The sequence below is a fragment of the Sebastes fasciatus genome, chromosome 5 (assembly GCF_043250625.1).
Source record: "Sebastes fasciatus isolate fSebFas1 chromosome 5, fSebFas1.pri, whole genome shotgun sequence".
NCBI classification, from domain to species: domain Eukaryota; kingdom Metazoa; phylum Chordata; class Actinopteri; order Perciformes; family Sebastidae; genus Sebastes; species Sebastes fasciatus.
Genome location: NC_133799.1, coordinates 15,395,507 through 15,407,839, shown reverse-complemented (window position 1 = coordinate 15,407,839; position 12,333 = coordinate 15,395,507). Strand labels below are relative to the sequence as shown.

Genomic DNA, 12,333 nt, shown 5'->3' with positions numbered 1-12,333 from the left:
GCAACATCAACATCTGTTAGACTTAATTAACTGGTTGGTGGAACCACTGAATGAATGACAATTAAGTGCTCATCTAATGAATATTAAGTTTTAGTGAGTTCAATTTCATGAACCAAATAGATTTGTATAACTTCTTTTTTCCATGCAGGTTTATATTATGAAGGGAAAAAATCACTATTTCTCAGCAGTTTTGATTAGACTGTGTTTTTTTGTGTGTGGGTGTGTTTGTTTTATGTGTGTGTGTTTGAGTTACAGGAGTGTAGGTCAACTGTTGCTGGCGGCAAAGTCTTTCAACATCATTACTGATGATTACAGATTGTAATCAGTGGAGTCGGTGAGTAAAAGCACGCACACACACAGTCCTCTCATCAGCGTTAATACAACATCTGAGTCTCTGCTCAGATTGACATTTTTAAATCGACTGACACAGAACATTAAGCAAAAATTAAACCGCATGGAAACAAATTGAAAACTATTGTCTCTGCCATCAATAAGTGGCCGGCAGTGCACCACAGCTGATTAGTTGATGTGAGCAAAATACAAAGGAGGAGGAGAAATGTGAAGCAAATACCACCGATACATACATTGTTTACTAATAAATAATTGCAATTCATTAGTGGAATTTTTTTCTGAGTCTTTAAGGACATGAAAATGTCAATGGTTATACAAACTCAGCATAATGATAGATGATGAATTGTTGCAGTCAATGCCTTTTTAAATGCATTTTTCAGCCATCCCAACTAACTAGGATTAGAAACTAAACAACACTAAATGGCAAATAAATACTCATTCACAGAGCACTTTTCAAAGCTGTTCTTTACATGAACAACAGCAATTTTCACAATAAAATCTAAATTTCCAGTGAGAAGTAGGGTCATTTTCGCATAGACTTCTATACAGTCAGACTTCTTTTTGCAACCAGAGGAGTTGCCCCCTGCTGGCTATTAGAAACAAATGCAAGTTTAAGGCACTTCTGCATTGTCTTCACTTTTCAGACCTGGAGGTTGGCCACTGGTTGATAATGTCTAACCAGATATTACATGCACAGTATAAATGAATAGCTGACACTAAAGAGCAACTTCTGGTTGTCACAAAAACACTTGCAAAAAATGCAATCTTCCAATTTCATTTACATTTTTTTACCTTTCAATGTTGCAATGTTGTATTTAATTATTTATCTTAATTAGAATGCATAAACACTTATAGCAACAGTGGGTCGCATTGGAGCAAATATGTTTTTAAAAAAAAGAGTTATTTTTTATAAAAAATGTTTTCAGAAACATCTTGTAGTGTACTGTTTAGCTGTAAAATGAGAAAGTTTGTGACCTGGCAGCCATGTTGAGAACAGTTGAGGAAATACCAAGCACCGCCCACCAGCCGGAACACAGCCAATAGGAACGCTCAATAGGAACACTCTCTCTCTGAAATGACTTGTGATTGGTCAAAGTCTCCCGTCTCCTAGATTTCTTAAAGGTCCCATATTGTAAAAAGTGACATTTTCATGTCTTTTATATTATAAAGCGGGTTTAAGTGATATATAAATCATGTGAAAGTATCAAAACACTCAATCCACGGATTTTGAAACAAGCCCTCAGGATTTCTTTCCATTTGTGATATCACAAATCTACAATATCTAGACCATTTCACAGTTTTAAATGTAAACATTCTAATTGTGTCCCAATTTGTTTCCTGTTGCAGTGTATGTAAATTACATCAGCTAAGAGGAAGTAAACATTGACCCAAGCTGTTGCCTAGCAACGCAATTCCGTTTGCAATTCTGTTGCTATTCCATTGAAATGTACTAAAACGGAGCGTTTGAGACGGAGGGTAAATACAGCTATATCCAAGCAGACATGAGGAAAATAAAGTTGTTTTTTGTAAACCTTACAGCATGTAAATATGTTCTAGTAGAAACACAAAATACAAGTATGAACCTGAAAATGAGCATGATATGTCCCCTTTAAGGCACTAAGATAACTACAGTGGCCTACTAGGGATAGTTTGAATTCCGTTAACCTCATATATTGTTATATAAAGTAAGTTATTATATGAGTTGTAATTGTTGTGGTCAGTGTAGTCCAGGGGTCTGCAACCTGCGGCTCCGGAGCCACATGTGGCTCTTTAGCCCCTCTCCAGTGGCTCCCGGTGGATTTTTAAAAATAGAAATTAATAACTGTTTTTTGTTTACATTTTCATTTTTATTTATCATTGTTTTAGGTCTATGGTACGACGGTACGACGGTACGACGGTACGACGGTACGACGGTACGACGGAATATTAGGGCCACATTGAGGAAAAAATATAATATATATATCATAATATTACGAGAATAAAGTCAGAAGTTTACTAGAAAAAAGTCGTAATATTATAAAGTTAAATTTTACTTGTTATTTTCTTTTTTTCTCGTAAAGTTATGAATTTATTCTCGTAATATTAAGACTTTTTTCACGTTAAGTTATGACTTTATTCTCGTAATATTACGACTTTTTTTCTCGTAAAGTTACGACTTTATTCTCGTAATATTACGACTTTTTTCTCATAAAGTTATGACTTTATTCTCATATCACAACTTTTTTCTGGTATAGTTATGACTTTATTCTCGTAATATTACAACTTTTTTTCGCCTCAATGTGGCCCTAATACTCCGTAGTACATTTTGCACTTGGGCCCTCACTGCATTAGACGTATATACTATATACTTAGACTATAAACTGTGTTACCTTCATTACAATGCTCAAATGTTTTGCGGCTCCAGAAAGATTTTCTTTTTTTTTTGTTTTAAACCTAAAAGGTCTCTTTAGATAGTAAAGGTTGCTGACCCCTGGTGTAGCCTGTTGATGTCTGTCCCTTTAACTCAGTGGAAGTGGGCAGTTCATGACGCCGCTGTAGGAAAGACAGAACTGCGCATGCGCACCTAATGCATAGCAACACAGTGGAGCAGCAGCAGGGAGGAGACGAGGGACCGTTTTATGCGCATTTCTGGGACGAAAAGAGGTGAGAAAGTTTATTTCCACATTAACAGACAGCTTCGACGCGAAGTAGTAAATAGTAATATTCAGTGGAGGGACCTTCTTTCGACCTTTACTTAGAGATATCCGCCCGTTTGAATCATGTGTCGCTCGTTAAACCAACATCCGACGCTGGAGACGCACTGATCCTACAAATCATCCTCCTCTAAGCAGCTCCACACAGCCAGCTAACTGTCATATGGATAAGAACAGACCATTAGTGAAGCTTAGCTATCATTCCTGTTGTCTCTCTTGTAATGTGTGTAACGGGGCGGCGGCGCTTTGTTTGTGTCCGACCGCTGTGGATCTATTTCTGGAAGCTGCGAGCAGGATTCCCGTTAACAGGAACACTGACCAGGAGCCGCCATTAGGTCACTGTCACTATGATGGATCATAACTCACACAACATAACGCCTATCTGTTTTACTCCTATTCATCCATTCTGTTATAATAGTGTCTTATTTATCCCAAAGATTGTGGGACATTTTGACTTAGGGATGTTTTGTCCTGTTTCCTTTTCTAAATCAACTTTTTTTTAAAGAAAAAAAAGTGAATATAGTGCAGGGTAACAGCTGTGATACAGGACTATTAAAAAAGTGAATATAGTGCAGAAGAGGCTGTTAAAAATTAGTATAGTGCAGGGTAACTCCAGTAGCTTTGTGTCTTATTTATCCCAAAGATTGTGGGACATTTTGACTAAGTGATCTGTCTATAATCAGATGTTCTTAGCTGTATTTTATGGTCACAGTTCTTCAAAAATGTGTTGCATTACCTCATGTTGCATTACCTCATAAGTTATTAGGATGTTATTAATTTGTAGGATTATTTAAATAACTGCTTTATCTTAAGAAAGATGCAAAGGATTAGGTTTAGTTTTTGAGAAGGAGTCTATCTGTTATATTCTTATTCATCCATTCTGTTATAATAGTGTGTCTTATTTATCACAAAGATTGTGGGACATTGTTGACTAAGGGATGTTTTGTTTTGTGCTACTGTTATGTCCTGGTTTCCTTTTCAAATCAACTTTTTTTTAAAGTGAGAAATGTTATAAGTGATCTGGCTGTAAGGCAAGGCAGCTTTATTTGTGTAGCACATTTCAGCAACAGGGCAATTCAAAGTGCTTTACATAAACATTCAAGAACATTGCGACAAAGTGCAAAAGAACATTAAGACATAATTAAAACAGTTATAAAAACATTAAAGGTTAGAAAATAAAAACAAGATAAAAATAAAAGCTAGGATAGAAGCTAAAATAGAGTATGACACACACAAGAGTAAAAGCTCTAGTGCAGTATAAGATCATTATCTGGTTTAATAAAAGGCAGCAGCAAACAAGAAAGTTTTAAGCTTGGATTTAAAAGACCTCATAGTTGGAGCTGGTCCTGCAGGTTTCTGGGAGCTTGTTCCAGATATTTGGTGCAGAAAAACTGAACGCTGCTGCTTCTGCATGTTTAGTTCTGACTCTGTGGGACACTAAACAGACCTGATCCAGATGACCTGAGAGGTCTGGATGGTTCATAACATAGCAGAAGATCAGAAATGTACAATCAGATGTACTTACCTGTATTTCATGGTCACAGTTCTTCAAAAATGTGTGACATTACCTCCTTTTCAGTCTCTCATAAGTTATTAGGATGTTATTGCTGTGTAGGATTATTTAAATAACTGCTTTATCTTAAGAAAGATACAAAGGAATATAGTTTTTTAGAGGGTTTCTTGTTTAATTATTGTCTGTGTGTTTGTTTGTTTTTCCAGATAAATCACCCGAAACAGACTTGCAGGAATCATGGGGATTGGTAAGTTTATTGACACTATACTCATAATTGTACCCCACAGGCAGAGTTGTTCACAGGAATTTTATCACTCTCAAATTTCATCAGAAAGCCTTCCTTGTTTTTTTCTTTCGTATTGTGTTTGATTGTCAAACACAAGTTAGCCATTGGAATGTGACTCTTCAGGTTTTTTCTATTGTCTTTAAGCACACAATTCCCATTATTTCCTTAGGGGAATTTCTTGTTTTACTGCCTGTTATTTCTTTCTGCTTTTCAAATATTGTGGTGATCCTATCTAACTTATGAGTCACTTCATTTAGTTAGTGAGTTAATTCAGCAGCACATCAGACATTCCCAGGGCATGTTGTGGCATATTGTGCACAGTTTTCTGTTCTTGTTTTGGATGTGTGAAACAGAGGGCCGCTCTGTCTCTCTAAGTTCATTCCTAGAGTTTGTTTTATGTAGCCCATGGATGGATTCCTAAATCAAAGGAGCTTTTGTTTTTATGCAGAAATGTGGGCACTGGGCAGCCCTCGGCTCTGCTCCACTGCCTTTGTTTCAGCCCTCACCTCGCTCCCTCTCCCCTTTTTTGCTTATTTTTTGGCATCTCTATCCTCTTTTCCTCCTCCTGCTTCCATCCTCTCTCTTTCAATACACTCTCTCTTTGCTTAAATTGCCCCCCCCCTTCGCTTCCTCCCCCATGTTGTTCTGCTTACTGACTCACCCCTACTTTCCTCTTTTTGTCTCTTATTTTTCCTGTCTCTGCTTGTCATGTTGATTCATGCATTTTTTTTCTCACACATTGTTCAATCTTATATCCTTTCCTCCTCTCTGTCCTTGTCTTCGTCTCCCCCTCCACTCCTCTCCTTTCCTATCGCCTGCCTCTCAGTGTTCCTGCCGGCGGACGCGGCCCACTCGGTGCTGCGCCGGTTGCGCAGGGCCAACTTCATGCTGGAGGAGATGAAGCAGGGGAACATCCAGAGGGAGTGCCGCGAGGAGATCTGCACCTATGAGGAGGCCCGCGAGGCTTTCGAGAATGACGAGAAGACGGTGAGGGGATGAGAGACGCATCACATCTCACATCCTTTCTTCAAGTTTTAATTCACACAGGAACAGAAAAGTAGAACACTCATTGCGTATAGCATGCGGGCACCCACATAAAGGGATTGTTGTTTAGCATTAGGTCGTTTGAGTTACTCACCAGCTGTAATGTCTATACAGGGATATTAGCTCCAGCAGGCAGTCATGTGTTCAGAAATTTCCCTGACAGCGGGTGACTGGTCAGACAAAAATTTACCACACCTCATGGAGTCATTAAACAAAACTAAGCAGCAACAACACTACAAGCAAAAACACACAATTATACAAAGGGTAGTACAAAAACTAACTTATCTTTCTGCAGCCTCATTGTCCAAATTATTTCTTATCTTGACCCTTAGCTGGATTGAAGTCTCTGAACACAGGACTCTCAGCTGAAGCTAAAAGCCACAGATCAATATTACTACTACTACTACTACTGAGTAACTCATACCAGTCGCCCTATGTAAAACAAATCCAAAATATCCCTTTAAAGTGCTTTTTTGTTGGGTTCATATGTCCAGTAATGAAATTCTATGCCAAGAGTGGTAGCTTGTGGAATGTGGGTGTTTTTTCAGGAAGTGATGATTATCAGCAGGAAGAACAGCCGAGTCCATGCGAGAGAGAGAGAGAGAGGCGTATTATTTGTAAAACTATTGTGGGAGGCCAGAGAGCAAAGTCACGCAGATGAACGTGCACAATCATGTGGTCATTCTCTGTTCGGATGTTGTTGTCTACTGCCTTTGTGTTGCAGTAATCCAGATAGAAAGTATTGGACACTGTGTGTACTGCGGCCCTGGAAACAGTTTTGTTCCACCATTGTTTACACTGTAGCCTGCATGAATGTAGCGGAGTCTTGTCTAGAAGAAAATATTTTTGATCAGATTTTTGATGTTTTGATGTGCGTCTGTCTTCTGATTGGCTGCAGAGACGGTTCTGGGAAGAATATGTGCGGGAGAGCAGTCCATCTGGAGGGCTGGAGACGGTGGTCGGAGGAATCCACTCTCTCTACTTGATCGTGCCATTGCTGCTGGTTGTGCTCATCATCGCCGCCGTCGCCATCACTGTGTGGCGCTGCCACTCCCGCAAGCGCTCGCAGCGCAGCCCCAGCCTGGGACACTCGCATCACGACCACGTCCTGTCAGTGGTCTCTATGGACCATTGGGGGAGGGATTACCACCACGGTGACCAATCAGAACTCAGCGTCCACAGCAGCCCAGCTTATCCAGGCTCAGAGCTCACATCAGGGAGAGGAAGCGCTGGAGACCCGCCGCCGTCTTACGAGGAGGCTGTGGGCCATACAGACGTCCAGGTAGAGACAGAGCCACCTCCACAGTATGAGGATATAGTCAACACCAGCTCTACTAGTTCCAGTGGTGGCCCCGGGAAGTAAACCTGTCTCTCACTACCACCCCAACAAAAGCCCTAACCTACACTAAGACCACCTGATCATTTAGCAGATCACTGTTGTGGTATCACCAGCCTTCCCCATTCAACACACACAGAAACACTCTTAACTGTCTGGTCAATGGACTAATGCAATCTTTTGCCGGTGCCAGCGCTGTTGAAATTTGCACTAACCTTTCATCGATGAGGTGAAGTGACAGCAGGAAGGATATTGCAATACCAAAATCAGCCGACGCCCTCTGCTGATTTTCCTCAAGGTGCATCTATGCTGTCACACTGTAGCAAATCATTTAACAAATGTTGCATGTGGCGTAAAGAAAAAAGGGTTTTGATTGCCATAATGAAGGACAGCTATTCTAGAATAGTACATCGGGGTTGGATCGGTGCTTTATTGAAGGTTAGTGCCAAATTTTAGGCTTAAGTGGCCAATAGCAAATATTTTCAGCTATATTTAATATCTTTAAAGTTGACCTATTTGTTGTCAAAAAATATGAATTGTGTATATTGCACACTTTTGCAAACTTCTGCAAACCCATTTCTTTGCAAGATTCAGAAACCGCATTTAGACCAGAAAACCATAATTCCAGTGAAGCCCACACAAATTAACATTTGAATTAAGTGATTTTTGACCACCAGGGGGCAGAAAGAGAAACACAAGCTCAAAATCAAGTTTATAATTTCTTATGTCTAATTTAGAGATGGGCCGATGATAACAAGCTCCTTGTGCTTCAGGAAGCATTTCATTCAGTTTAACTGTTTTGAAAGTTTAGCAGCTAAACTATGTTACTAAGCTAAGAAGAGATGAGAATTACTGAGAACGAAATCAATAGTATGATAACATTTCCATCTGATACCAAGTAATAATGTAATAGGCTAATTTAATGAATATCATTCTCCAATCGCAACACATTGCGACTATATATGAAATATCACATAAATAACAACCATGAAGTTAACACATGAGTCTGCAGTGGACACCTAAACTACACTAATAACGTACATTTATATTTTGTGTCAGCAAAATAGCACTAGGGGCTTAAATAGCACTGGGAACGGGATGGTTTTGGATTAAACGGAACAGGGTGAAGAAAAAATATATGATTGGTTGCTGCTCAACAGCTCCACTTTATTTGTAGCGCGTCGCACAGCGACAAGTGTCCGGCGTCAGTTTGTAGTTTCATGTCGCCGACTTCCATTGAAAATGACTTGTAAAGTGTTGCAGTGTTGCTCGTAGACTGAACACAGTATAACAGACTAACAGGGACAACAATTTCTGAAATTGGTCCAGTATTGAGGGAGAATGCTGTAGACTGCAGACGCTCACGGGCTGCAGTGTAATCATATCAGGGCAAGCTGGCACCGTCATTTACGTCCACTAAAAGTGCTTGTTTTTGCTATAACAGGCTCTGATTAAAGTGAAGTGTCTGACATTATGGAAAGGGTCTTGCTCAAGGAGAAGTCTCGTTCTGAAATCTGGCGAGGTGACGTATTGCCGGAAGACAACAGTGGAAGCGAGTGGCTGCCAGGGAGAGTTGAAGTACAGAAAGTGTAGCTTAGTGTTATCTAAAAGATTTTCAATGTCATGGCTGAATATTTAGATGATTTCGACAATGTGGATGAGGTCTTTGAATTCGATGGCCGCCCGTATTTAATTGAGCCAGAGTATACGGATGAATTAGGCCTTTTTCACCTTATGTCATGTCATGTAATTTTGACATGTCACACAGCACAGTGACATGCTGCTGTGAAAAGCACAGGTGTAAATAATGAAAGGAATGATGGCTGAATGCCATTTAGCTGCTTTGATTTCAGGGTTCAGTTGTGCATGCTGGCTCACTGTCACGCTCACTGGATCATTTGAATAGAACAGAGCCATCGTTAGTGTTATCAGGAACACTTGTGCTTTTCTTACTATGACAAGTCCAAATTTGTGTAGTGAGAAAGGCCTGTTGAAGAGCAGGTGAGGAGACACAGAGGAGGGCAACAGGCAGACGAGGGGGAATCAGCTGCTGCGAGGCTGCAAAGCTCAGGAGACTTTGTGGTATTCCTGTGGGTGCTGTGACCTTATGCCCACATAGGGACCTGTTGCTGCCCAATATCCAGATTTCAGAACGAGACTTCTCTCTTGAGCGGGACTTGGACACAATAACTAACAGACCGGATCAAGTGAAAGGTAGGAAAAACATTTTATTTCTCTGTAGGGTCTTTTCCATAATGTTGCCAGACACTTCAGACAACAATCTGAGCCTGTCAGTGGCCAAAAACAAGCACCTTAACTGAACGTAACGTTACCATGGCGCTGCAGAATTGCCCTCGCAGCCCGTTTCGCAGGTGCCGGTTAGAGCGTTATCCCTCAATAACAGAGGAAAATAGGGTCCAGGTTGAAAAATAGAAAAGTTACCCTTTAATGCAGTGCTTCTGAACATAAGTTTTACAGATTTAATAATGACACACATGCTTCTTGGACTTTAATTGTACACATATAAGACTAAAACTACAAAAGTCAGAGAGGTGTTGTAGTGCTTCGGCCCCAGTCTTGAAGAGCTGCTTAAAGTTTTACAAGCCACTAGATCATGTCACTGTGTTTGCTGCGTTTGAAGCCCTGAAGCTTCTAATCTATTACAAACAGAAGGAAATAAAGCCCCAAAGCTTCATACAGTAAAGCTTCATCCGCCCATCCCTAGTCTAACCTGTAAGCAAACAACTATCTAACAACAAGCTAACTTCAGTCCAATATTTACTTGTTTGGTCGGCTGACTCCTGACAGAAATAACTGGGTCTTTAGTTTGCTAAATACAAAAAATTCTTGACTAGTCATTTACTTTTTGCAGTTTTATGCTGGGCAAGTAGTGGTACTTGGCTTTGTCAGGGCAAAGGGTAAATACAATTACATGTAAATGGCTGCCCACGGTTTTATATTGGGGAGCATTGAGACCCAAGCTTTTAGTAAATGATCAGGCTACAGAACCAAATCAATTAGTCAAAACTATGTAGAGCTGCAGCATTGGGTGTTAATTGACTTTTCCACATTACAATCTGTAATTTGATTCATTGTTGATATAAAAAATGTGCAGGTTTAAATCGTCAAGTTGCCAAACGAATGCATCGGTCCAACTTCAGTATACAATTGTGAATGTTTAAAATGTAAAATAAGACCAGCAGTTGAGAAGGGGGGTGCTGAAATGTGTTTTTTTGTGTATGCGTGTCATATGTGCTTTTATTTTGGTAATGCATGTAGCTTGGTCTGTACACCTGAGGTTGGTTCTGGCTCTGTTTGTTGGTGGTCAGTGCGTGCTCGTCCATGTCCTTCTCTGGGCTGTTGATAGTTGCTCAGAGTCTGCTTTAACTGTGAAAATCTTTTTCCCTACTCTTTCCCTTAAAGCAAATGTAACCGTGTTGAAAATGACTACAGAGTCCTCTGCTGTGTCTCTTTCACTAAAAGCACACTAAGGATTTTTCAAATAGGTTTGCAGCTACACCATAAATGTAAGTTGTGGAGTGACTTGCATAGGAATGTGGAACAGACAGCAATAGAAACAGAAGCTTTGGGACCAGATGCATCAGAGGGGAGAGATCTTGTATTTAACAACACTATGGACAGAGTTCACGTTTAGCATGTGTAATGAACCTGTATATAAATATGTATAGTCTTTACGTGTGAAAGTAAGTTACAGTGAGATTGTTTTTTACTGCATAGAAAAGCAGTGAATGCATTGACACTAGTGTAACTATTATACAGTAGGTCGTGGATAAATGAGGGCACTTTGTGTTTAAGCTCAAAATGGGCTGTTTGATGAAAACTAGGACAGTCTGGTTTGACGTCTTCAGCGTCACTCTCAGCTATTACGATGTCACTGTAATCCTCAGAAAAAAAAAAGTGCTCATACTCTTTATGCAATGTTGCTGCATACACTCTAAAAACCAAATATATCTGTCTAATGTTCACGGATACTGATAAATATCCCATTTCCTGTCTACACCTCACAGACTTTGAGCACTGACTATTATTATACTTTTTTTGTGAGTTGACCTGTGAACCTCAGCACTTGCTATGACCTTGAATTGAGTTGTGCTGGTGGGGGTAGCCATTTTGGTTAGGTCACTTGTTGTACTGTTACTTGCACAGCCCTTTTTTTGTTTGTTTTTTACAATGCCTTATCAAACAAACAAAATGTTATATAACATTAAATGCAAGATAACTTGTTATAAATCCTTGATATGCAGAAGCTTGAATTAATTTGTAATAAAAAATAAAAATGTGCTACAAGTTTCCTTGTTTTAATTGAGTGTTCCATGAATGTGTTATGTGCCTTTTAAACTTTAGTTTTCTTCCGTTCCAAAAGTTGATGAATCATATAGCGACAATTAAGGCACTTAAAAAGTCTTATTTTCCATTTTTTCGCCCTTTTTCTAACTGGGAATGGTGGTATTGGCAGTCTGCTCAAACAAACTGTTAATAGTAAAAGTCCTTTTTTGACATACTTTTGTTATGACTTTCATGCCTTTTTTCAATAGGCGATACTATGGTTTGTTTTTTTCAACATAATATGCCATGACCTTTTATTTTTACTTTTTTCGACATACTATATGACTTTTTTGACTCATGTTGACATACTATGATATGATTTTTTATTACTTTTTTTGACATACTATACGATGACTTTTTATGAACTTTTTCGACATACTATACTATGACGGTTTTATACCTTTTTTTGACATGCTATATTATGACATTTTTATGACTTTCGATATACTATACTGACTTTTTTATAATTTTTTTTGACATACTACACTATGACCTTTTTTCAACATACTATATTATGACTGTTTAATGACTTTTTTCGATATACTATTCTATGACTTTTTTAATGACTTATTTCGACATACTATACGTTAATTTTTTACGAAATTCTATACTATGACGTTTTTTTCATGAAATTTTTCGAAATTCTATACTATTACTTATTTCATGACATTTTTCGACATACTATACTATGACTTTTTTTCATAAAAATGTTCGACATGCTGGGCTATGATTTTTTTTCATGAAATCTTTCAACTTACTGTAC

General features: G+C 39.0%; 1 protein-coding gene across 1 annotated transcript; it reads left to right on the top strand.

The window, feature by feature from the left end:
* Positions 1-2,881: 2,881 nt before the first annotated feature.
* Positions 2,882-11,525, top strand: prrg1 (proline rich Gla (G-carboxyglutamic acid) 1). The gene is made up of 4 exons (XM_074635262.1): positions 2,882-2,994; positions 4,764-4,804; positions 5,670-5,830; positions 6,786-11,525. Exons 2-4 carry the CDS (start codon positions 4,795-4,797, stop codon positions 7,248-7,250), a joined length of 636 nt encoding a protein of 211 aa, XP_074491363.1. The 5' UTR covers positions 2,882-2,994; positions 4,764-4,794; the 3' UTR covers positions 7,251-11,525.
* The last annotated feature ends 808 nt before the right edge of the window (positions 11,526-12,333 follow it).

Coding starts and splice junctions, on each gene's coding strand:
- prrg1 (XM_074635262.1), top strand. Junction 5,831..6,785: donor TCGAGAATGACGAGAAGACG/GTGAGGGGATGA, acceptor GATTGGCTGCAG/AGACGGTTCTGGGAAGAATA.